The sequence below is a fragment of the Phyllostomus hastatus genome, unplaced genomic scaffold (assembly GCF_019186645.2).
Source record: "Phyllostomus hastatus isolate PE091 unplaced genomic scaffold, TTU_PhHast_1.1 phas_scaffold_555, whole genome shotgun sequence".
Lineage (NCBI taxonomy): Eukaryota > Metazoa > Chordata > Mammalia > Chiroptera > Phyllostomidae > Phyllostomus > Phyllostomus hastatus.
The window spans coordinates 3,659,303-3,684,740 of NW_025334036.1; the positions used below are offsets into that span (position 1 = coordinate 3,659,303).

Sequence of the window (25,438 nt, forward strand, 5' to 3'; positions counted from 1 at the left end):
TTCTGAGAGATTTGGAGTGAAGTTTATGTTTTATCATATGGACGTCACATTTTTTCCAGCACCATTTACTGACAAAGACTCTCCACGGAATCCATTTGCAACTTTATCAAAATCAGTTTCCCACATTTGTGTGGGTCTATTTCTAGTATTCTGTTGTGGGAATAGTCCATAATGTGTGCGATAGTACAAGATTTAGCAACCTTTTGTGTTATGCATCCACAAACTTTCTTTTACACACCTTTTGTGTGTCTGGAAGGGCAGCTGGTGAGGTAGAGTGTGCCTTTAAAACTCTGCTGTGTCCAGATCGCTCTCTGTAATGGTTGCACTTACACTCCCATCAACAATGTGTGAGATTTGAGAGTGCATGGTTCCCCCTGTTCTTGTCCATGTTCTTAAGCTTTTTTTTTCAACATTTGCCACCTTTATAGGCCAAAGCAGGGGTGGGGGGAAGGATGATATGGCATGGCACCCCTTTTATGTAGATGAGGTTGAACACATTGTCATAGGTTTAGAAGCCACTTAAACTTTCTTTTGTGTATCATTTACTATTTGCGTTCTTACTACATTTTTCTATTGACCTGTAAGTCTTCTTTGTGTTGGTTTGCAAATATCCTTGGCCAGTTTGCTGTTTAGCTGGTGGTTGGTTTTTGGCCCAGGAGAAATGTTTCATTCTTATGTGGTTCCGTTGATCAGTTTTCACCCCTACACATAAACATTCCCAGTATAAAAATGCTGATACAAAATTACTTTTGAGAGGTAAGTGTGAACCCAGTAAAAATACCAACGCTACTTTGAAAAGGAGAAACTAGACACATTCATTACTTTCAATTTGGGGGTCATAACTGGACAGTCTTGGAACTGAGCCAGCTAGGGTGGAGCGAGGAAAGGTGAAGGAAAGCATACAGGAATTCCAGGTTGGCAAGGCTGGATGGGGTGACATGTAGGTGCCCGGCCAAGTGCAAATCACCGGGCACCCCTGGCTTCTGAAAACTGCCCACAAGGACATGGTCTGCGCACGTCTGGCCACCTGTCCAGGCTGGTGGTTCATTGGCTGGTTTTCTGCGCCCGCATAAGTCTTTGGGGGCACACCTGACTCGGCTGGTCCGGTGAGCTCAGAGGTGTGGAGAGAAGACCTGCTCTCATCTCCTGAAAGGCAGAAACCGAAAACCTGGGGAGAAAAAAACAAAACAAAACAAAACAAAAAACACTGTTAGGGTCTGGTGTCCAGTAACGCTCAGTATCAATTATGGAGTAAGAACGAGTCCCCGGTCCGCTGCCGTCCTTCGGGGAGTTGCATGGTTTCCGTCCGACAGTCCACACCCGCCTGCAGGTTAGTCCTCCCGGGAGCCCAGGAACCGTCCGTGCGCCCCCGGGAAGCCTGTGCCCGTGTCCCGGGGAGTTTACTCGGACCGTGTCGGCCGCCGGGGAATTGCGTGGGGAGTCGGCCCCGCATCCCTGCAGCCTCCTGAAAAAAACATTTACAAATTCCCCTTTCTGCGGCCAGGGTCGCGCCATGCCGGGGGTGAACTCTGAGGTGGACGCCCGGGTCCAGGCTGCACGCCCTCCGCGGGCTCGGAACCTCGCAAGAGACGAGCTCCGGGGCGAGCGAGATGAGGCAGGGCAGGAGTGGAGCGGGAAGGCCGGCGGTGCGCCCCAGCCAGCCCCCGTCGGTCCCGCTGACCTCGGCGCCGGTTTTCCGGCGCCACCTGGTGGCCACTTTTATATTGTCTCCTTCCTCTGGAGCTCCGGGGCAATCGGTGAGGGAAGAGAATTGATCACAGTGCCCCAGGCAGAGTTCCAGGAGGTCGGCAGCGCTTTCACGCTCACCGCGGTAGAGCCCAGGAAACCGCGCTTCATCTGTTCTCTGGAGATTGTAGCTGCAGGTTTGCAGGGACGGAGACGGTGGAGGTGGTGAGGCCATTGCTAGCCCTTCTGGCTGCGGTGTGGGGTGCGCCAGGGCAGGTTGACCAGCAAACGGATGGTGCCTCTCTGCTTGCGGGGAGCCCACTGAGGCCCCACGGGAAAGGGGAGAAGTCAGTGCTTCCCAACCAGACGCCCGAGGTGCCCGGATGTGGATCCGGAGGTGGGAGACCGCCCTGGGCTGGTGAGACGGGCTGGGCCCTGAAAAGGTGCGGACCCGCTCCTTAGATTTCTCTCAAAATTCTCGGGGCTCTCCCCGGGCGGTCCGGGATGTGAGTGGGAGCAACGGGTGGTAGAGAGGTCTAGGTCCCTGCTAAGGTGCTTTCTTCGGATTTCATTTCCTCGGCCCGTGGAACACGGTAGTAGCTAAGGGATGGAACTTGGCCACAGTGCCCAGGGGAGAGTTCCAGGAGGCCGGCAGTGTCTTTCAGGCTCACCCCGGTAGAGCCCAGGGAACCGCGCTCCATCTGTTCTCTGGAGATTGTAGCTGCAGGCTTGTAGGGCTGGGGCTGGTGAAGGTAGTGGGGCTGTTGCTAGCACTTCTGGCTGAGGTGTGGGGGTGCGCGAGGACCGGTTGACCAGCAAACAGATGGTGCCTCTCCGCTCGAGGGATCCCACTGAGGGTCCCTGGGAAACGGGAGAAGTCAGTGCTTCCCAATGAAACACCCGAGGTGCCTGGATCTGGATCCGGAGGTGGGAGATGGTTCCACACTGGTGAGAGATGGGCTGGGCCCCGGAAAGGTGGGAACCATGCCGTAGATTTTTCTCAGGATTTTCAGGGCTCTCCCCAGACTGCCTGGTTTGTGAGTGGGAGCAACGGGTGGTAGAGAGGTCTAGGTCCCTGCTAAGGTGCCTTCTTTGGATTTCACTTCCTTGGTCCATGGAACAACATGGTAGTAGGTAAGGGGTGGATTTGGCTGCAGTGCCCAGGGCTGAGTTCCAGGAGGCCGGCAGCACTCAGGCTCACACTGGTAGCGCCCAGGGGTCTGAGCTTCATCTGTTTTTCAGAGGAATTGTAGCTGCAGGTTTGTTGTAGGGATGGGGGGTGGTGGAGGTAGTGGGGCCCCTGCCAACACTTCTGGCTGAGGTGTGGGGGTGCATCAGGACTGGTTGCCCAGTGAACGGATGGTGCTTCTCTGCTCGAGGGACCCCACTGAGGGTCCCCGGGGAACGGGAGAAGACAGTGCTTCCCACCAAGATGCCTGAGGTGCCTGGATCCGGAGGTGGGAGACTGCCCTGGGCGGGTGAGATGGGCAGGGCCCCACTCCCTGGATTTCTCAGAATTTTTGGGGCTCTCCCCAGACCGTCCAGTTTGTGAGTGGGAGCAACGGGTGGTAGAAAGGTCTAGGTCGTGCTAAGGTGCTTTCTTTGGATTTCACATCCTCGGGCCAATGGAACACGGTAGTAGGTAAGGGATGGAGTTTGGTCCCAGTGCCCAGGGGAGAGTTCCAGGAGGCCGGCAGCACTTTCAGGTTCACCCCCCAGTAGTGCCCAGGGGCCTGTGCTTCATTTGTTCTCTGGAGGAATTGTAGGTTCGGGGGTGCGGTGTGCTATAACTTCTAGCTAAGGTGTTGGGGCCGGTCGACTAGCAAGCAGCATGTGTGCCCTTCCATCACGGGGGGCCACTGGGGCTCTGTGGAAATGGGGAGAGCGTGTTTCCCACAGAGATACTGGAGGCATCCGCTCTGGAGGTGAGAACCGGCCCGGGGCAGGCGAGAGGGGCTCGGCTGCAGACACACAGCGGGAGCCACTGACCAGCCTGAGCTTTGGGCTGTGGTGACCCCACCTCACAGGTCTTCCTGTTTTGTGTAGGGGGTTCTTCTCCGAGGTTAAGCTATACTTCACCTGAAAAGGGCTGCGAGACGGATGCAGCCCTTCCCGGCTGCTCTCTGCACGTGGCCCTCACGCACTCCTCGGACGCACCCTAACCGCGCAGAGGAGGAGCAGACACAGCGCCCGCTCTGCCCCCGGCTGGGCCCGTGTTCCTGCCCAACGTGGCGCTCTGCTTGTGGGGCCTGCGCTCCTCATCGGTCAGGTCAGAGACGTGCTCCGAGGTTGAGTGCATCGATTCAGCGGCCGTGGGTGCACCCTTGCCATCCCGAGAGGTGGACCCATCCACGGGACATTTGTGTTGGTTGTCTCAGGCGCCACGGGGTGGATACTTTTCCATGGTTCCCTCCTTCGGGAGCACAGGATTTGGCTGCGGTGAGCCAGGCAGAGCTCCAGGAGGCCCTTTGCACTCGCAGGATCGTCCAGTTCATGTGGCTTCGGGACGTCAGAAGGTGGGCCCCCACCAGAAGTGCCCCCTCATTGGGCCCCAGCTCACTGTAGAGGTGGGGGGGCTGGCACAGGCCGTGCTGGGGGAGCTCTGAGGTGGGTCGGAAGCTCACAAGTGTTCCTTCATCAGGGGCACCTCCGTGGGAATTTGTTTCCATCTGGAGACTTGAAGGGACCATTCTCCCTGCTGTGACTACATCCATTGGGTCGACCAGATGGCCCTACGGGCTCTGAGGCTAAGGGAAGGGGATGGTAGAGAGGATCAGTGACCAGGCCATGGTTCCAGGATGGCCGCATGAACTGTAATTCGGCCCCGCCAACAGGCAAGGTATTTTTTTCTGTCAGAAGCCAGTGGTTTGTATCACCAGATTAGTGGTCACCCCATGGTGGGTGGTTGAGGAAGTCTGCTCCGTGAACAGACCTCTGGGTTTGACCATGAGCAGATGCATGGCTCTACCCCAGCTACAGACACGCCAGAGTGACTCTGTTGGAGAGCAGCTCTGTGTCTTTGTCTTGCTTTTTCAGGCTCCTGTGCCTGAAGTGGGGCGAATGCAGTTCTGCCCAGGGCTGCTGTGTGGGAATCAGTGGAAGACTGCTGGCCTAGCTCTTCTGTGCTGTTGAGTCTGCCCTTGGCAGCTCTATGCTGTGCCCTGCCCAGGGCTGCTGCATGGGAAGCAGCAGAGGAGACCCTGCTGACTGGGCCCTCAATACCTCCTCACTGTGCTGTGCCCTGCCCAGGGCTGCTGCATGGGAAGCAGCAGAGGGGACCCTGCTGACTGGGCCCTCAATACTGCCTCACTGTGCTGTGCCCTGCCCAGGGCTGCTGCATGGGAAGCAGCAGAGTGGACCCTGCTAACTGGGCCCTCCTGTGCTGTAGACTCTGCCCTTGATACCCGCTTGCTGTGCCCTGCCCAGGGCTGCTGCATGGGAAGCAGCAGAGGGGACCCTGCTGACTGGGCCCTCAATACCTCCTCACTGTGCTGTGCCCTGCCCAGGGCCGCTGCATGGGAAGCAGCAGAGTGGACCCTGCTGACTGGGCCCTCCTGTGCTGTAGACTCTGCCCTTGATACCTCCTTGCTGTGCCCTGTGCAGGGCTGCTGCATGGGAAACAGTGGGAGGCACCCCACTGACCTAGCCCTTCTGTGCTGTGCAAGACAATGATGGGTGTTGCAGTGTAAGAGCAGAGTACTTCAAACTAAGGATGGTGCACCTGGAGAGTGTCAGCTAGAGATGGTCCTATGTGTTCCGCCTTGGTGGAGAAAGATGCACTGGCATCTTATTCCTCTCTTCCTTGCAAGATGTTGACTGCCTGGCTCTGCCTCCTTGGTCTGGATGTTTGGGACTGGGGTTTGTGGCCCCCCCCTTTGTCTGGTGGTGTGTGAAGAGCAGTGTCCTGTGTCCCAGTGTGTGCTGCTCCTCTAAGTCATGACTGTGCCTGCCACCTCTGTCCAGTGCTGCTCTGCCCACATGGGCTCTTCCTGACCAGGGTGGAGTTTGGTGTCAAGCCTGTGATGCTTGCTCTTCCATTGCCTGTCTGGGGTGGGAGCCTCTTGGGAAAGAGCTCCATTGCCTGCCAGGCCCTCCGGGATGCCAGTAGACACTGGGTCATCACCCAGGGCCCTAAGGCTGAGTGTGGGGGGTGTCCTTCCCTTTCTGTTTGACTGCCTCAGGCTACTGCTGCAGTTTCTGGAAAAGTGGGTAGGCCCATGTTCCCACCCCAGAGATGATGGGTTGGGTGTTGTGCCAACTGTGCTCTGCTTGCCAGTTGGCTAAGCCAGCCCTAGGGGGTCCACCAGGTCCTGGCCCACAAGTGTTTTGCATGTTACATGCAACTCAAGTCCCCCTTGGGCTTAGTTGAGAACACAAGTTAGGAAAAAAGTGCTTGTGGGGGGGATGCATGCAGATCAGGTTAGGGTCCCAGTGCTCCTCCCACAGATGCTGTGAGGCTGCCTCTGATCCCTCCATCTGAAGCTCTGGCTTCTGTGTGGGCCAGCCTGGGAAGTGATGGCCCCTGGTGACAGGACATCAAACAACACCCAGTTGGCTTTCCAGTCACTGGTGTGGAAATGGGGTGAGTAGGGTCCATGATGCTTTTGTCCGTAGCTGGGTTTGGGCCATGGGTGAGGCCAAGCCTGTGCTTTTTGCCTCAGGCCACTTGGTGCTCTTTGTGTCCAGGGGCTCAACCTCCAAAGCCCTGCTGTGCAGGCAGCTCCCTTTCCTGCACCATCCTCAGTGCACAGGTTGGTATGGGGGAGCATTTCTGAGACTGATGGGGGTTGTGAGTTAAAACACATGTGGCTTGTGGCTGGTGTGGGAGGTGCTAAGGCCCCTGTGTTCCAGGCAGGTGTCAGGATGGAGTGGCCTGCACGCTGGTGAGAGTGGATCCCATCTTGTCTTCTGGAGCTGTGGAGAAGACCCTTCCTGGAGCCCTCCTGACTGCCTCACCTTAGCTGCCTTGCTTTTCATCCCTACCGACCTCATGGATTGAAATCGGCCTCAGTGTGTGGCAGTCCTGGGGTGATGAAGTGGCCCAGGAGACAAGCCAGTGGCTGATCAGCACAGGATGTTGGTGTGTATGGGGTGATCTGGGTTGGAACACAAGGGTGGTGGGTGTGTCACCAAACAAGCAGGTGTCCTGGGGTCCCCTGTGTTCAGCTTTGAGGGCTGGGGCTTGCTTTAGACACACCCCCACCTTCTTTGGGAACCCAAGTCCCACTTCTTCCCCTCTATGGGGAAAGCACTGCTTCTAGCCTGCTGCTGTGACTTGGATGTAGGGGGCCTGCTCCCCTGTGACATGTGTACCCCAAAGTGGTTTTTATAAGAATGGAAACTGGACAGTCTCTGTTTGTGGTGGTGGCTGTCAGTCAGCTTGGCTGCTTGTCATCACATGGTGGCTCTCTCCATCTGTAGCTTTCCCTTTGGGGAAGAACACCTGTCAAGTTAGATCAGGGCTAGACAGCCACTGTGGGGAGGGGGAGTATATGTTAAGGCAGTTGAAGGGGGGAGGTTGAAAGGGGTTCGCCTTGCTTTAGTGCCAAAGTGGACAGCAGTAGCAAGGTCTCTCTTAGCCTTATCTACCAGATGTGGGGCCTCTCTGTGCAGGTCTCCAGGAGCAGGCTCTACCTCCTTTGCCAGACAAAGAGGTTGCAGCCTGAAAGGAAGCAGAGAGACAGCACCAGAGGGGAAAGATCTCTGTCCAACACAGTGTGTAGGTGGATTGCAATTTGCTCTGCATGTGAACACAGCTCACCAACAGAACCTTTTTTTGGGGGGGGTCCTCTACACTTGGAAGTGGAATAGAAGTTATGGCACAATCCAGCTGAAGGACAGCATCGGTGGTGTGGGGTGAGCACAAGAAAGCTACTTGGAGACTAGTAAGTATTAGGTTTGGAGGGCTGGCCCCTCCCTGTCCATGGGAGTGGGGCACTGCCTCAGCAACACTGTGGGGAGTTGAGGGGTGGCAGCAGGAGACCGAGACCTCAATAGAAAATGACTCAGATATATAGAGGGTGGCAGGGACAGCTGCCCTCGGTCACCGTGTTAAAGTCCTCTCAGCTACAGGTGACCATGTTGGAATGTCTTGAATACCACATGCCCCATAGCTCAGCTCCTTTGTTGCATTAGCAAAAGGGCTTGAGGTGACTTGGCGTTTTTGCTGAGCACCTGGGTGCTGTGGCAGTCAGCCTGGGTTTTTGGGAAGAGGCGGTTCTGTGATCTGTTGAAAAGACTGCCCTGTGCACTGGCTGTGTGGTGTGATTCTCAAAACAATTCCTTAAAAATGTTCTCAAAATGTGTGTCATTAACACTGCCTTAAGTTGGGTTGTGTTGATGGGGTTTGAGACCACAGCAAAGTGAGTAATGATTTGAGAGGAGGGAAGGAGAGAGTGGAAGGTATGAGGAGACAGAGCAGTGGCCCCAGCAGGTCGACCAGATGTCCCAGGAAATGAGCACGCAGTGGGTCGACCAGATGTCCCAGTAGAGGAGCTGCCTGGATGTGAGAGCAAGGCCTGTGACCTCCAGCAGTATGCAGAGACGAAACATGCATTTTGGGGGTTAGCAGAAGATGAGCAAGGAATTGAGCCAGGACAAAGGGTGCTAGAAGAGCGTAATGAGAAGGGTCACGTGTGACTAGCAGGGTGGATGACCACACAAAAAGCGACAAAAACGCTGCTGGTGCCTTAGTGGCCTCCTGTGAGGGGGCAGAGGAGCCCAGACGTCACTCACCCTTGGTTGTCCCCTTCCCGCTTCCTCGGATGCCCCCAAACCACACCCTTTGCTTTACAAAGATCTTCCAAAAGGCCCAGTGAACCCTTCAATCCACTGCAGCGTGGCGCCCATGAGGCCAGATCATGTGCGACACACCAGCTTCACACAGAACGTGGACTGTGTCTGGTGGCGTGGCACGTGCGCGCACACACACACACACACACACACAGACCTCTGTTACGTGAGGCACTGCTGTGAGGGAACCACGAGTGTCTGCCCCAACAAGACACTCACCCAAGCACCCACCCAGTTCTCCTGGACACGGTGCTGCAGGCGAGCTGGTCCCAGGACCCACCCGAGTGTGTGCACTCAGCTTTACCCACTCAGCCTCACACCGTTAGGGCCACCCACGCAAAGCACTTCCTACGTGTCTGAGTTGTTCCTTGTACTTTCCCACCTGTGCGTTGAGCTCTTCCTGCGTTTTCAGGCGAGCAGCTGCTAAGGCCTCTTGTTTCACAGCATCGTCAGGTTCTACCGTGAATGGGAGAAAAAATTTAAGCTAGAAAGCATTTGTACAAAATGGGAATTCTTGAGTTTAGAGGAGCATTAGGAATATATAAAAGCACAGATAGCAGATGGTGCAAAAACATGTTTCTACATGAAGAAGGCTACCCTTCCGCATAGGGTTTGGCTGCTTACAGGGCAGACTGTACACGCCACAGTTCTCTCACCAGAAACCTCTCCCTCGGCAACTCCAACTCAGGAAGTCTGGGGAAGGCTCCCTGACGTTTCTCATGGAAGAGGAGGACTCCCCTTCCAAACGATAACATAACGTTCCTCCACCCCGCCTCCCCGTATTTAGTCATCAATTGCTTTCAGCATTAAAGGTAAGTTCTACGGTGTGGAGATGTTCATGTTTTGCTGGACATTTCATTTTCCCTTTGACATTTCCCAGTCAGGGCCGGTCCCCAGTAGGGGGTGTGTGAGAGGCAACCACACACTGACCTTTCTCTCTCTCCCCCCTTCTCTCTAAAAATAAAATCTTAAAAAACAAAACAAAAAGAACCCACACACACTTCCATTTTATAGCAATGTGAGTTTCAGTGCCATTTCTGTTGGCCCATTCTCAGAATAAAATCTTTATAGGAATGTGAGTTTCAGTGCCATTTCTGTTGGCCCATTCTCAAAATAAAATCTATCACGGGTAGGTTTTTAATCGTGTTCTCACAAAATAGGCCAGCACGACGCACCACCTTTCACTGCGGTTACGTTCTGTAGTGCTTCCTGAAAACAAGCCTCTCGGACGCGCCATCCCATCACCACCACCTGGCGCTTCGTGAAATCCTGCATCTTACGCAAGATTTACGATTGCATTCTGTGCTTTGTTGGTGCACGTGCTCGTAGTTAACAATCAAGAAGACCGAGAGTGGCAGAGATGAGCGACATCTGCATTTAATGATGCCCCCCATTCTCAAAGCACTTAACATGTCTTTGGGATGTCCTCAGAAACTGGAGCTTCAAACTCCAGTTTCTAAGTGCTGACAAGGCTACCGTTTCTGAGAGAATGACTTTAAAATAACCAAGTAGAATCTGAAGTCAGGCCTGATGAGTTGCGATAAATCAAAATATCATGAAGAACTGAACCTGACTTTCTCCTCCCTCATCGAGGTCTGAAAGACAACTCACAGTGCACAGGCAGACCCACGAGTGAAGTTTTCCAGGGAACCCGTCGTGGAAGGTGAAAAGCCCTCCAACAAGTACGCACCGCCAGGTAGATTTCCCCCCTCGATTAAAATCCCCGACGTGAGACGACCTGTTGTCGCACGTTCACCAAAATCGACTTCGGAAGCGCGCACACACGTTTTCTTCCCGTACTTTCTTACCCCGAACAGCAGCCCGGATTTGCAGTCACTAACCCACAGCAGCCGGCGCGGTCCAGCTGCCTCTGCCTCAAGGCTCGCGGGCGTGTGGAAAGCTGCTGAAAAATCAGGCACGACAGGATGCAGCTGAAGACCATGAACCGGTTGCAGGTGGCCAGCGGGGAGCCCACTGGAAAAAAAAAGAAAGCCGTCTGCAAGGAGCTCAAAAAAGGACGCTGCTGAGGCTCAAGAGAAGACTTCCTGCAACTCGAGAGGGCAGAGGCCCCTCGGACCTCGGGGACGGAGAGAAAAGGGTGGCCGTGGGGGGGGGGCTGGTGCAGGCGCGCGGCGTTCCAGTGTGGGCGGGCAGGGAGGGCTGGGCGACCAGGCCTGGAGACCGGCGCCGGAGGCCCAGCGGCCCCCAGACACCGCAGCCCAAGAGCTTGCTTCGCGAAAAAGTACATAAAAAGCCGGACGGCGCCGCCCGGGAAAATGCGGCTCCAGGAGGGCCAAGGCCTCCCCAGGCCCCGCGCGCCGCGGGAGAAGACGCACCGAACATGGCGGCGCCACCCCGCTTCCCCGCGGCCCGCGGCTACTCACCAGGGACGTGCAGGAACCGCAGCCCCTCCGTCTCCAGAGCCGGGCGCGCGGGCAGCTACTCCGCGTCCCGCTCCTGGCGACCACAGCTCTGCCAGGACCCTCCGCGTCAGCCTCGGGCCTTCGCCTTCGGGCCCGCCCCCACGTATACGTACTCGGGGGCGTGGCCCGGGGCCTGGCCAATCACAGCGGAGTGGGCGGGGCCCGGAGCCGGCGGAGCCCTGGGCCCATTTGGGCCCTGCAAAGCCCCGCGTCCTCCCAGGCGGCCCACCGCTGACCTCCTTGTGGACCTCGCTAGTGTTGACTTCGGCACCCAAGCAGGGCAGCCCGCTCCTGCTGCCGGTGTTACCTTTTAGTCTAAGAAAGTCCCGTCGATCCTCGTGTTTCTCCCCCCTCCAGAATCAAAACCTCTTGAGATGAATGACAGCAATGGCTCTAACACCCCATTTCACTGGCACGAAACACTCGCGGTTATTGGTGGCGGAGCCGCTGCCTGCAGAGCCCTCCACCCATTGCCACTCCTCACCTGCCACCCACCACCTCTCTCAGGCCTACCTTGTCCTATCCTATGTGCACCTTGACTCGGAGGGTTTTTTGTGGTTTTTTTTTGTGGGGGTTTTTTTGTGTGTGGGGGGGGAGGTTTTGAAGTGAACATACCTAGCAGTCTCAAAAGCTGACAGAAATTTTTAAAGAGAAAATCGTAGGCTCCCTTGATACCAAACCTAGTTTTAATACCTGACCTGATTGCTGTCTCAATCTCTCCCAGAAACGTAGTTAACTAGTCTGGAATTTTCTGGTCAGGCACCAGTAAAGCATCTGTCACAATCCCTCTCGCATCCCCACCCCAGGAAGAAGAGGCAATCTGCTCAATGAGAACTCTTGTCATTCAATCCCATCAACCATGCTCCCCCATCTAATAATCCTTTCTTCCTTTCTGTTTTCTTTTTTAATTTTAAATATGAGCCAAGCTGGCAACATATACAGGGGGAGCAAGATCTCAAATACTCCCCTTTCCTTTCTTTTTCAATAGCTCCCTTGCCCCACTTTCTTCCTCTAAAAACCTTCCTCTTTTTTGATAACTCCTCTGAGTGCCCTTCTAGTTGCTAGATAAGATGCTGCCTGATTCATGACTCACTTCATAAAGCCGATTAGATCTTCACATTAGGTTGAATTTTTTGACACCTCTTTAAAAAATGTTATTTATCAATTTGTTGTCTATTCACTCATTGAATTATCATGTGTGCCCTGACTAGGGATTGAACCCACAACCTTGGTGTATCAGGACAAAGCTCTAACCAGCTGAGCTATCTGGCTAGGGCTAACACCGGCTTCTCAATGTTTTCCTTTCACTTGTAAAAGGTGAGCCATCACTATTGCTTTGAAGTGGGCTTTCATTTATTCCAACATCTTGAAGAACCTGTGCTAAAACTGAATGCTTTCTTGGGCTTACAGTTGTAATACGTGGTCTGGGAGCAGCTTTAAATATACAGTCAAACCCTGAGTCTCAAATGCCTCCCATTTCTTTTTCTTTTTAATAAGACAGCCTCTCTCCCACCCCCAAAAATTTTATTTAATTTTAGAGCGAGGGAGAGGGAGAGAGTAAGAAAAACATCAATGTTTCTGTTCTTTCATACACCCAACTGGGGACCTGGCCTGCAAGTCAGACATGTGTCCTGACTGGGAATCAAACCTGTGACCTTTGCCTTTGTTTGCAGGCCAGTGCTCAATCCACTGAGCCACAGCCACTAGGGCTCCCCCTTTTTCTTTTGAGATTTTATTTATATTTATTTATTTATTTTAGAAGGGAAGGAAAAAAGAGAAAGAAACACCAATGTGTGGTTGCCTCTCACACACCCCTAGTACTGACTTTGCCAGCAACCCAGTCATGTGCCCTGACTGGGAATCGAACCAGAGACCCTTTGGTTCGAAGGCTGGTGCTCGATCTACTGAGCCACACCAGTCAGGGGTATAAACACTTTTTTAAAAAAGATTTTATTTACTTTCCGAGAGGGAGGGAGGGAGGGAGGGAGGGACAGAAACATCAATGTGTGGTTGCCTCTCATGTGTCCCCTACCGGGGACCTGGCCTGCAACCTAAGCATGCGCCCTGACAGGGAATTGAACGACTGACCTTTTGGCCTACAGGACAATGCCCAGCCCACTGAGGCACACCAGTCAGGGCAACTGTCTCTCATTTTGAACAATCCCATTCCCCATGAGGTCATTCACAGAAAAAAAAAATGTGTGTGATCAGTCGTATGTCTCGGGTGACAAAGGAGAGGATGCACAAGTATGAATAATTTGTTTTTTTAAATAAATTGCTTTGCTCAAACAGCCTTTCAGAACAAGTTCAGTTTAAGAGCCAAGGTTCCACTGTGTGGTGAACTGCAGTACTGTGCATCTGTGCATGTGCACACAGTATGACGGGCTCATTCCACTCAGATTTCACAGATTCTGAGTTACTAGAATGCATGAATGATGGTCTCCCTTTCAATCCCTCACATATTGTTCTGCGGTCCCATTCCTTCCAAGCCTTGTCCCTTTAATCAGGGCGTGTTCTCCCCTAGCTTGCCAAGAACCAGGGTTATTTCAGCAAACAATTGCTCAGTACAGCTGCTCAGGTGTTGTTTGCTGAAACAGGTCGAAGGTAGTATCCAGAATTCCATCCCTGACTGACCATGGTAAGACTGATTTGCCCTGGCTCGTGTGGCTCTGTGGATTGAGCACCCTGCCTGTGAACCAAAGGGTTGCCAGTTCCATTCCGAGTCAGGGCACATGCTTCTGTGGGGAGCAGGAGTGCCCGACCGGCTCCTCAGTGTCTGTGGCTGTCGGTCCCCGGCCCGGCCCTCCTCACTAGCTGATCAGCTTCCTCCGCGAGTAGGTTCTGCTGATGGGGCGTCGCCTGGAAAAGGCTTGGCTGAAGGGTGAGTCCTCGGTCGTCAGGGGAAACACGTCCGTGTCCTCGTCTAGAAAAAGGCGGACGCATAGGTGGGGACTGAGGACACAGCCAAGGACAACGGGCTGGGACTGTAGGCGGTCCACGCGAAGGCCACGCTCTCCCCTGCAGGGCCGCTTTCCATGCTGGAAGCAAAGCACCTGCCACACTTCAGTCTGACCACCTGTCCGTCTGACAAAGGTCTGTGGGTCTTTATGCCACCTTGCCCGCCTTCCATCATGGTCTCGAGGGGCGAGACCCACTGAAGGTCCCCACCTCCTGCGCGACCCTTGAGGTCTAGAAGGGCCCCCTCCAACCCTCGCGGCTCACAGGCTCAGCCCAGCTCTCTTCCAGGCGGGGCGGCGGAAGGGGGGCCTGCAGCCTTCCAGAAGGGCTGACGGCAACAGGCGGTCCTTTGTCAGACGGAACGGACAGGACACGTGGAGGAAACGGCCAGCTGGGACACCGTCCTCAGAGTCCAGGGACTCCGCCACATGCCCCTCTCTGTCACCGTCTCCGAGAAGCTCAAGTACTCGGTGGGGCTCTGGGGGGTTTCTGTTTCTGTGCAAACGCACAGAAGCTCTAGCGTGGCATCTCCCTGGGGAGGGCAGTGCACGTCGCTGCAGGGACGGCCCCCGGCCCCCTGCCCCCTCATCAAACAGTCCCCAGGATCCCTCCCAAATTCAACCGCCCGGCAGCCCTAAGCTAACTCCGGGGAGTCCCCCAAAGGGTGCAGGGCTGGCCTTGGTGAGAGCCCCAGGACCTCGCGCGAGTTACCTGCGGCGTCTCTGCGCTGCGCGGGGCCCGTCTTCCCTGGAAACAGCAGAGGGGACTGGGTCAGCGCCTGGAGCCCGGTGGCGGACAGGCAGCTGCGCGGGGCGCAGCCGGGCGGTGGCGGGGAACCTGCAGAACGGCATGCAGTCAGCACTGCCCCTCGGGGCCGCACAGGGAGCCCCAGCCTCCTCGAGAAGCAGCCCCTCCCAGCCCCCAGCCTGGCTCGGTCAGCAGACTCACGGGAAACTGGCGCCTCGTCGACCCCCTCGGTGGGGAGCTGCTGCACGCCCATCCCCGGGGACCTCTCCTCGCTCTGACCAACTTCCGAGTCTCCTCTCAGCCTGTCACGGACCCTCCTGGCTTCCCACTCGGCCTCCTCCTCGGCAGAAAGCAGTCTCTTCCTGGGACCCAACCCGAACTGTCCCCAGGAGAAGGGTTCCTCGGCCTTAGACTCGCTGTCCCCGGAAGGTGATCGGTCTGGCAGCTGATACACCCCCTCGAGCTCAAAGTCCCCCAGGAGGGGAGACCTGCCGGTGCCGAGCCGGAGGCCAGGCTCCTTGTCCTCCGGCGGGAGCAGCGGCCCGCCCGCAGGAAGGTCTGTGCCAGCGTCGCCCCTCCCCGCGGCGGTGCCCGGGCCGCAGAGCGTCGCCCGCTTCCTGCGGGGCCAGTCCTTGATCCCGTCGGGGGTCGTCTTCCCGCTGTGCTTGGGAGATGGTGTCCACGGGACCCCGGCGTCCGTCTGGAACGGGCTGGGGGTGCTGGGGGCGCAGGACTGGCAGATGTAGGTTTGCCCCCCACTCCTGCCGGGGCTGCTGTGCGAGGGGCGGAGGCAGGGGGTTGACGTGTAGGTGGTCTCCAGTTTGCAGGAGGGCTTGCTGCCCCTGGGCGTGCCGAGACCGGGCGGCACGCTCTGCGCCCGCCTCGGCGGCTCGGCTTCAGACCGAGGGCTGGCGTCTCTCTTCTTGATTCGGACCTTGGGCACCCCGGAAGCCTGCATCTCCAGTTCCACCTCGTAGGTCTGCACCTTGGCGGGCACGCCTGAGCGCCAGGTGGGAGTGGCTGCCCCGCGCAGCCCTCTGTGGTCAGAGCAGTGCAGGGCGCAGGATGGCGTCAGGGGGGAGCCGGGCCCGGAGCGAGGAGGGGACGGCAGGGGATCCCCGAGGGGAGACGGAGAGGGCCTCTCATCGGTAGCGCCCGTCCTCAGCCCCTCAGGGCCGCTGCTTGGGTCCCCGGCGCCACGGCACTCGGCTTCTTCCAGGAGAGTGAGGCGCCCCGTGTCCCCCGCGCCGAGTGAAGGGGAGGAGCGGCACCAGTCACTGCTGCAGCCAGGCCCAGGGTCAGGGAGCCTTTGGGGTGGCCCAGGGGAGGCGGGGTCCGCGTCCTTCGGGTGCTTCCTGGTGTCGGTGAAGGCAGCCGAGGTGCTGGGCTCGCCCTCCGGGAAGCTGCCCTCCGCATCAGAGGGCCCACTGTCCCTCGTCCCGATGTGAGCGGGGGGCCGGCCGGGCGTGACGTCCGGTTCAGCGCTCTGCCAGGTTCTGGGGGCAGCCGAAGGGGTGGGGTGCGAGAGAGACGGGGCCCCGCTGCCCGGATCCCAGAGTGCTCCCCAGTCCGGCTGTGCAGGGGGAGGGGACTCTGCCGCAGGGGTCCCGAGTGGGCTCCGGGCAGCCTCACAGACGGGAGAGGGCAGAGGCTCCTTTGGAGAACCAGGTGGGGAAGGCGTTATGGGTGTGTCCCTGGGTCTCTCTGGGGTTCTGACAGCTTTGACCTTCCGTTTCTGTGCTGGCTCCTCCCCCTGAGTGGCTCTGGGGATGCAGGGATGTTGGCGATTCTGGTTGGGAGGTGTGCCCACGAGGGCTGTGTCCCTTCGCATCCCGGTCCTTGCCTCTCCAGGAGGCAACTGGACAGAGCCCCTGCCGAAAGTCGGACTCCCGGACCTGCACTGGCCAGTGGACAGCACCTCGGTGGTGGCCAGCGCAGAGGGGCTTTCCGGACTGGAGTTCACGGCAGGTGACCAGGCAGGATCCTGCAAAAACCCAAGGGGCTGGATGTGTGGCCTTCCAGGAGTTCTGGGTATCTTTCCGAGTGGAGAGGCACCTCGTTCCAGCAGGGGGCGCCCTTTCCGCATGGGGAGTTTAGGTGGAGAAGGTAGATGGCAGCCGTGTGTGGAGGAATCCTGAAAGGACCGGAAGAGCGCCTGTCGGGCAGGGGTCCAGGCCGCAGGGGGCTTCAGCCGCCCCTCAGGGCTGCGCAGCGGGGTCTGCGGGGTCCCAGGAAGCCTTCTGGCTGCAGCTGCAGGAGAGCTCGGAGACTTCCGGGCACTCTTCCTGGGGGTCTGGGAAGAAAAGCACTCATGTCAGTGCTTGAGCATCGAGACCCGTGTCACCCCCCCACCCCTGCCCCCCGCCAGACGGCTTCGGCGACCTTGAACACGGGGAGAAAGGCACACGGGAGACTCGCAGCCGGCCACAGGAGCGCGCTGAGTGCGGACACGCTTCTACGCCCACAGCGGGGCTCAGTTTTGTTCACTTGGCCACTCTCCAGCACCAGCCCTGGATCCAGCCACAGCCTGTTTCCCTCAGATAACCAATTTGCTGACGCAGCTGTGCTGCTCCCCGCCTCTCCCCGTCACCGCACACGCCCAGGTTTCCTTCCCCTCGGCACGACCGCCTCTGATCTTTGTCTGAAGCAGCCCCTGGGTGCCACGTCACCTGCTGTTCTCCCGCACTCTATGGGCGAGGACTGTGTGTGTGTGGGGGGGGGGAGTGTGTGGAGTGTGGGAGAGACAGGGTCAGCGCACCACAGGCGGCACCGCTGAAAGCACGTTCTCCCAACCAGAGAGGCCTTTGGGGCCCAACCTCGAGCTGGTTAAGAGACCCCCCCTATTCTACCTCTAAAACCTGAGACCCCGTACCCCACCCCTTCTCTCCTTTGTCATTCACCTGTACGGTAAAGATTCAGGAGCAAATACAATACACAGATGATGTACTGTACGGCTGTACACCTGAAATCTAATTCTATTACCCAGTGCCGCCCCAATAAATTCAATAATAAAAAAGCTTCAGGTGCAGCCACGTGAGGACTGGGAGACGCTGCAGGTAAGCGCCCCGCCCGGCAGGGGTCCCAGGGAGGCGAGGCGTGTCCCCGCAGCTCTCCCCCCGACGTCACTCAGTCCCAGCCCCCTGCCCCACCACCCTGACCCCTTCCCCTCATCTCTTCTGTCGCATCTGCCCGGCCTCCCACTCCTCTCGGTGATGTCTGCAGTCTCTACATGATTGCTCTCTCCCTCCCTCCAACCTCAGGCTGAGATTATGGACCTCCTTTTGGGATCTCCGCCTCCTTCTCCTCTTTTTTGAATGTCTTTATACCCGGCTTCTCACGTCTCTTCTCCCCAGTCTCCGTCTCTCTGTCTGCTTTCTCAAACCCCTAGGCCTAGCTGGTTGGCAGGGCCCCTTTCTCCAGAGCCGCCACCGAAGCACCGCGGAAACGCCCTACCTGAGAGTCTGCGGGCAGCTCAGCAGCCGGCATCTTTCCTGGAGGCCTCTGGGTCCGAGCCACGCCCTTCTCGGAGGGGCTGAACCTCTGGGACACTGCCCCGAAAAGAAGCTTCTTTGGAGACTGAACACTTGGGATGGTAGAATGTTGTCTTTGGTCTGCAAGTCAAAAACATGGGCAATATTTGAATCTTTCTAAGCTTCTGCCCTCTCAACATGAACACGAACAGGAGCCGGTCCGTACACAAGCAGGAGACAGTCATCGTGGAGACGGACTGGCGGGACACCCCACCCAGGGGTGTCAGCAACCGCTGCAGCCCCGCTGCTGTGCTGCGTTCACCGACTGCAGCTGACTCCATCTCCTGTGTCGGGAAGTGTAGGCGGCCAGAGCAAAGTTGCTCTGTAACATAGAAGCGCACTGCTGATAACGAGTGAAGGGCAGACAGATATCACCTCCCACCCGGGGCACTGTGTGTAGGGTTCGCCCACAGGCTGGCAACCGCAGGTGAACTCCCCTCCGATGAATGTGTAACCAGGACAGGGCAGACAACCTGCCACCAGAACCCAAAGGGATGGTCCTGATGGTCCTGATCCTGAAGACCCTGGACCGTTCAGCCGGCCATCACCCTGAACCTCAAATGTGTGTGTGGCCTACGGCTCCCGTGTGAAGAAACGAAAGGTCAGATTTCAAGCTTCTTTCCCCAGACACACTCCCGAAGGAGTCAGCGTGAACTGCGGAGGACAGGCTGCCAAGTGCGTTACCTGGCTTGTCCCGCAGCAGCGAGGGAGCTCTTTGCACACTCCGAGCCTTCGGCGGAGACACGGGGTAGATGGGACCAGAGCTTGTCCTGCCGAGTGACAGCTGCTTGATCCGAGGGCTTCTTCTCAGACTGATTTCTACAAAACCAGAGCCACACTTAGTACCGGGGGAGGTGCAAGCCTGTCACCTCCCATGTACAAAAGGAGGAAAACCTACGTTGCACCAAACACAAGATATAAATTCGACTTTTTGATTTTTGTAACAAGGATAAGAGGGGCTGACAGGTGGCCCCAGCAAGGTGCGAAAGCCCCACTGACCCACCAGACCGCCACCCCCAGGCAGCGCCGTGAGCCGCCACTGTGCAGCATGGTGTGGGGAGAAAGTGTATGTGAAGTATGGTGGCTTTTGCAAAAAAAAAATATTTTAAGAACTGTAGCTTTCATGTGAATATTACAACATATTTGTGTAGAGTATCACCTGTAAGAACACAGCTAAAGCTAAAATCTTACTAACAGTAAATGTTCTGAGTTATGGGATTACCAAGTGATCATTAAAGTTTTGGCTTCTCTACACTTTGATTCTTCTGTAATACGCATACATTTCTGGGTTAAAAAGAAGCCGGAGTTTGGAAACCCCGTCGTATATGCTTTGTAAGGAGACCAGGCACTGGTCATTGTGGCTGACGTGTGCTGTGGGCCGCAGCTGTGCCTGCAGGGTGCCTGCGGGCGCGCTGGGCGGCAGCACGTGGATAAAACCAAGCCCCAAACCCCGCGACAAGTGCAGGGCGCACCTCTTTCCGGGGACTCCTCAACGACATCGACATCAGGCCCAGGATCCGAGGACCTTCGGGAACAGAAAGCACAAGGGTGACCCACGATCACCGAGAACTGACTCATGATCACCACATGTGAGAGAGACACAGCTCTTCCGCCCACGAGGTCAGAGACACGGAGTCTGGCGGGCTGAGCCGGCGCTCTCGGGCGCCACTGCGCAGGGTCAGGGCAGCTCTTCCTGGTAACTGACTTATCCTGTGGATGAGCGTGCCCGCGAGTGTGAAACCTGTACACCAACAATGACAAGCCGGAGCCGTGACGAGCCACAGTGGACGTGCCTCTCCCCAGTCTTCCTCTTAGGCACAGCCAGTCACCCGGTCACTGTGTGAGTGATCCCAAGGGGGAGAGGAGAGGCAGCCGGGCTGGGAGTCAGGACACGGCTGGGGGGCTCCTGGAATTTCCTTTTCGCTTCACAGACCCCAGACTGGGTGCCGGAGAGGCTGACCACGGGAACACACCAGGAAGCGCAGACAGACCAACACTGCCCTCGGGAAAGCCAGCTCTCCCACCAGAGAACTAGGAAAGGGGCGGTCAAGCAGGACGGAAGCTTTTAAGATTGGACCTGCCCTGCCCTAAGCAGGTGCTACGGGAAACCGTGGCCCTGGTCAGCATGGGAGGGCGGGGCCGGAGCCTCCAGCCTTGCCTGGCTGTAACGAGGGCTCCCTCCTTCCCCATGTTGGCCCGTGAGTAGACTTTAAAATTGTACAACGTCCATTCAGCAGTATATTACTCAGTAACACAAGGGGACGAGCTACTGATACACGCAGCAACGTGGATAAACCTCAAGACAATTATGCCAGGCGAACCAGGCCAGGACAGAGCGCCCCCTGCAGGCCCTCCAGCCCTCGGGGAGTTTCCAGAATGCTCTTGGGTTCCAGGGAACACAGTTAAGATTGGAGCCACGAAGCTGGTGAGGCAGGAGGTAGGAGAAGCCGCATAAGGACGTCACCCACCTGCCCTTGACCTGTCTGTGCAGCAGCCTCCTGGACACCTGCTTGTGCTCCGGAGTCTCGGCCACGGTCCTCGTCAGCAGCCTGCGGTGACCTGAAACGGGAGCGGCACACGCGTCACTTCTCCGGAAAGAGCGGCGGGGCCAGGGGCGAGCGGGGGCTACCCTGCGTCCCAGCTACTCTGCTTCTGGCCACGTGCTTGCGAACTGAAATCGAGCCCACACAAACTCTCCACGAACGTCTACAGCAGCACTTCTCACGAGACACGCAGTGGAGACAACACGCATGCCCACCAAGCGACGCGTGGGTGAACGGAATCTAATCTGTCCACATGGCGTTTGCTGGCAGTAAGCAGAAATGAAGTGCCAAGAGCTAGCGCAGTATGGCGCAGATGGACATGGAGGACAGTGCGCGGAGTGAAGGCAGCTGCCCGCACAGACCTCGAGTCACACGGCCCCACTCAGAAGGAACACCCATGGAAACGGAAAGCGGGTGGTTGCCTCCAGCAGGGAGTGACGACAATGTTCCGGAAGGAGTCAGCTCCGAGAGTTGCCACCTTTGTGAACATGCTGAAAACCACCAAACCACGTACTTTAAAAGGGTTGATTTCATAGTACATGAATTATATCTCAATTCTTTAAGAAGCAAAAACAAACAAAACACCCCACAAACCTAAAACACTAAAAAAAAAGAGAAGATGAGAAAACTGTGTAATCACCACCCTCTGCTTCTCTGTACCCGGTTCTACAGAACAGACGCTTGCCTGCAGGGTAACTGGGAAGGGAGGCGGGAGAGGGACCAGCACCCCGTTTCACCCGGAGCCTGGACAGAGGCCCGGGGGAAGCTGGTGACCCGACCGCAGGGGAGAGGGAGCCCGCAGGGGCCAACGAGCTTCAGCGAGGACGCCCGCTCCCTCGAGGCCCGCACACGCACACGCACCCGTGGTCCTCTCGGCGCCGTCGAGCTCCCGCGCCAGGCCTTCCGCGGCGGACACGGAGTGGCTGCGAGGCAGCCCGCGCTTGGCCGGTCTCTTGGACGGGGAAAACTCCTGGTTGAAGAGATTTCTTCGAACTTTGGTCACTTCTGAAAGCATGAAAAAAAAAACCCCCAAAAGGCCAAATATTATTATTGACAAATGCCCCATGTGGGAGGAGAGTTGCCGAAACAGAGGGAAGCTGCTGGAGGAGACCACCGCACAGACCGACGCCCGCCGACAGGGTGTCCTCGGGGCCGTGCCCGCGTGCCGCACTGAAGTCAGGCGCGCTGCAGCTCAGCGTCAGACCCGGCCCCTCAGACGCGCGCAGGCAAAGCCCGCGGCCCCTGCGCTAGGAGCTGCACTATGAACTGGACGCGACCCACAGGAAAGGCTAACGCAGGTCACGGCCTCTGTAACGTGCCCCAGGGCTGTGAGGGTTCTTCTCCCTGCGGAGCTTTTTGCTGCTTTGTAGCTACCTCAGCCTGAGCGGTGAGAAACTGTTCGGTTTCAAAGGTTCCTTTCTTCTTATGAATATCTGATTGATTTTCTGGGTTATTTTAAATTGTCTTCCTGACCTAAGAACATGAAAGCTGTGACCATTTAGACTCAGAGTCTGGGGAAGGGCAGACGAGTCAAGAAATACTTGACAAACTTAGCAAAACGGCGCCTTCGACTCAAGATGGCCTAGTGAAGGCCACCGGAGATTCACCTGCGGTAAATTCTCCTGAGAGCCGGCCACGGACGGAAAACCAAAGGAAGGAGGATCCCCACGCGGGAAGGAGCCCTCGTGGCTTCTTGTCCGTGGTGGGGACGCTCCCGTCAAGGACACCAGTTCTGAAAGCTGTTGCCCCATCTCCACACCAGACCGCCTACCACCTGCCTCAGGCCGTCCACGGGGCAGGCCTGTGGCCTGAGAGCTAACGTGGATGTGTTACTTTCCATTTGCCCGTTTCCGAAATGTTTAATACCCACAGAACATTTCCAGGACTAGTAAAATTCAGGTACTGGAAGACCGTCCACCCCAGCCCCTGCCTTCGGCGCGGGTGTCCTAAGAGCGAGGGCACGTGACCTAGCCTGTGACCCATTGCCAGCTTTCTCGCACTGTCTCAACGTCCTGTGTAGCTTCTTTCTAAATGTATGATCCAAGCAGGGGCCGTGGAGTGCACTGAGCTGTCACTCTTAAATGCCCCTCGTTTAGCCAGTTCCACTGTCTTTTATTTTCCTGGTTTTCATGATAAAGGCGTTTTTTAAAGAAAGACTTCAGGGGCGTTACCTTGCAGCACGCAGTGCGTCGAGACCAGGGGAACACTCCGTTCCGCTGGCATGTGCTATCTGGACCCCCGTCATTAACCCACACCCACACGAGATGAGGCATCCCCTTGAACACGCGCGGTCAGAGTGAGGGGTCGCTCGGGGCCCACGCACAGGGGCCCCGGGGAACGGAGCGCCTACCTTGCACCGTGTCCTTCGGAAGGAGTGGCGGCTGCTGCAGGCCGGGGCGCGAGTTCTCCTGAGACGAGAAAACCCGGTAAGAAAGCAGGTGTGCACTGAACGCCAAAGAGTAAAATTGCCCATGAAACCCTTTGAGCTTTACAGAAAGTTGCAAAAGGCACAAAAATAGATATTCCTTCCAAGGACACCGAAGGCCACAAGGCAATAACGCAACGTGGGCAACAGCCGACATGTCACCCAGAGGGAAACAAATTATGGCTCCTCCCTCCAGCGCAGGTATCTGAGGGTTAGGAAGACCTCTCAGAGGAGCGGACGGAGACCCGTGAACACACTAACCCAGGGACAGGTCCCTGACGGGAAAAGTGAAAGTGCAGATGAGGTGCGGCGGGTCAACCACTTGTGATGTGCACACGTGTGTGCACTGCTGGTGCACGCAGGACGGGGCCCGGGAACACACACCTCCGTCACCAGTGGTCACTTCTGGACACTCTAACCTTTAACTCTATATCATTTCGACTCTGTGCTAATGATTTAGCATGTATACCTTACGTACAACTGAAAACCCACACAAAGTAACTACAGGATGGCTACACGGTTAAGAACTTCTCGGAACTAAACTGCCATTTGTTGCCTACTCCAGCAGAGGACTCAGGAGCCTATAATCCAGGGGCATGTCAGCAATGGAATTGTTTTTACAGACTTTTTGGTTATTTAAAGTTATGCCACTGGAACAACTGAAGAAGGAACCACCATGCAGGCGGAGAAACCCAACAAACGGACACTCGTTAGTAACCAAAACCAAACCCTGATCTCAGGAAACCCAGTTTTAAAGAAGTAAGCTTACACAAGCTAACAAACAAACAACCACCCACAAGTACGCTTCCTTGGCCAGCCCGGCCAGTCTGAAATGAGAGTTTGGACCGGAGGAGCACCAGCTCTCTCAGCACTGACTGCCACCGCCCATCACTGCCAGACCCAAGTCTCACTCACGTGCACCCCTGCGGGCCTGCTAAGACAGTGGGGGCCACCGACTGTAAAAGCAACCCCACCTCTGGTTCCCAAGGGCAGTTATAAATCTCCAGGGACAGACTGCAGACCAGCACCATGATGACCGATGCTTCGGATGCTGGTTCTCACAGAACCGAACTCTCCCAGTGATTCATGTGGTTCCCAAGTTTCAACACACGTGCCGTCTCCCTTCCTCCCCGCCTTGGCGACACGGCAGTTCTACCCAGTCCTCGGACTCCGCCCGGGCTTCTCTTCGTCTGCTACCAACAAAACAAGTCCTCGCATCTGTCACAAAAGCCAGCTACCCCCTGGCTTCACGACAGCACCCGCAACCCTTCCCCACAACCCGCTCCCCTGGTTCCTGAGAGGAAACACACGCGCACTGAGACGCACTCTCCGCAGGCGGCCCACGCCCTGCTCCGACCGCGCGCAGCTTCCCAACGGCCTCTGCGCACGTCCGTCACTGTTTCACGAGTATTCTCTCTCACCTACATCGGGGATTCGAGTTCACTTCCTCATTCCTAACTCTGGCGTGCTCTTACACATCTGTATTACCTGTGACCGCCACACTTTCAGGTAAAGGGTTCATCTCAAAGCCATGCCTGTTTCCACACTCCCCAGACCACATGCGCACAAACACCCCGTCACTCCTGCGCCCCAGGGCCCGCCGCCTAAGCGCAGAGATGCTGCTGCTCCGTCTCCTCTCAGTGGGACACTCGGTGGGATGCGCGTGGGAAGGCACGACTCTGCTCTCGCCGCTTCCCGTCTCCTGGAAACCACTTACGTTTTTGGCGGCTCTCTTGGACACTCTGGGAATTTCAATCTGACGACGACTCTGTGAGACCTCCGCCACGCTTTTATGTCTTCGCCACGCGTTTTTCCTTTTAAACAGAGAGAAGCCGTCAACATCCCCTTTGTAGAGGTTACAGGCTGGACTGGAACTACAGTGTGAAATAAAACATGATCGAAATGAAGGTCAGTGATCTTGGCGTTGGCCTGGACTTATGGCGTTGGCAAAACAAGTCAACCCCGGGCTTTCCAAAAGTAACTACTATAAACTCCGCTAGTCGTGAGCAATGAAAAACATCAAGAAAAGCTTAAAACGCAAGCTGAAACCCGAAGCTTGTCCCGTGGAAGGCTCCCAGTCCCTGGAGAGCCCGTGACGGTCAAGAGGGACACTGGGCTACGTGACGAACACCGGCTGTGCCCTGGGTGACACAGTGTCACAGGCTGCTGACACTCGGTAACCTCCAGGGAACGTGCGGTGGAAACCCCAACGACGGGCTTCTGTGATTCAGACGTAAGGGCAGCAGGGAGGTCAACAGACCATGAACAAAGACAGCTGGACTACGGTGCCCACGCACCCCTGGCCCGCACTAGAACAGTCCCTGCAGTCCCTCA

At 56.6% G+C, this 25,438-nt stretch overlaps 1 protein-coding gene and 1 long non-coding RNA gene across 3 annotated transcripts in view; both read right to left on the reverse strand.

The window, feature by feature from the left end:
- Positions 1–790: 790 nt before the first annotated feature.
- LOC123809649 lies at positions 791–10,996 on the reverse strand. Its single transcript, XR_006784040.1, has 4 exons — positions 10,863–10,996; positions 10,287–10,452; positions 8,861–8,934; positions 791–1,168 (listed from the first exon to the last, which is right to left on the reverse strand). It is a non-coding gene; the product is annotated as an uncharacterized LOC123809649 (long non-coding RNA).
- Positions 10,997–12,952: 1,956 nt separating this feature from the next.
- TICRR (TOPBP1 interacting checkpoint and replication regulator) overlaps positions 12,953–25,438 on the reverse strand; it is a 29,040-nt gene continuing 16,554 nt past the window's right edge. The window contains exons 13-22 of one of the 2 annotated variants that reach the window (XM_045825111.1): positions 24,822–24,918; positions 23,030–23,087; positions 21,541–21,684; positions 20,605–20,695; positions 19,609–19,661; positions 18,821–18,955; positions 18,060–18,217; positions 14,808–16,899; positions 14,571–14,696; positions 12,953–13,824 (exon numbers count right to left, since the gene is read on the reverse strand). In XM_045825111.1, the coding sequence (XP_045681067.1) occupies positions 13,712–13,824; positions 14,571–14,696; positions 14,808–16,899; positions 18,060–18,217; positions 18,821–18,955; positions 19,609–19,661; positions 20,605–20,695; positions 21,541–21,684; positions 23,030–23,087; positions 24,822–24,918 (3,067 nt within the window). In that variant the 3' untranslated portion in view covers positions 12,953–13,711. Of the gene's footprint in view, positions 13,825–14,570; positions 14,697–14,807; positions 16,900–18,059; positions 18,218–18,820; positions 18,956–19,608; positions 19,662–20,604; positions 20,696–21,540; positions 21,685–23,029; positions 23,088–24,821; positions 24,979–25,438 lie in introns of both variants that reach the window. The other variant, XM_045825110.1, reaches the window with a different exon arrangement.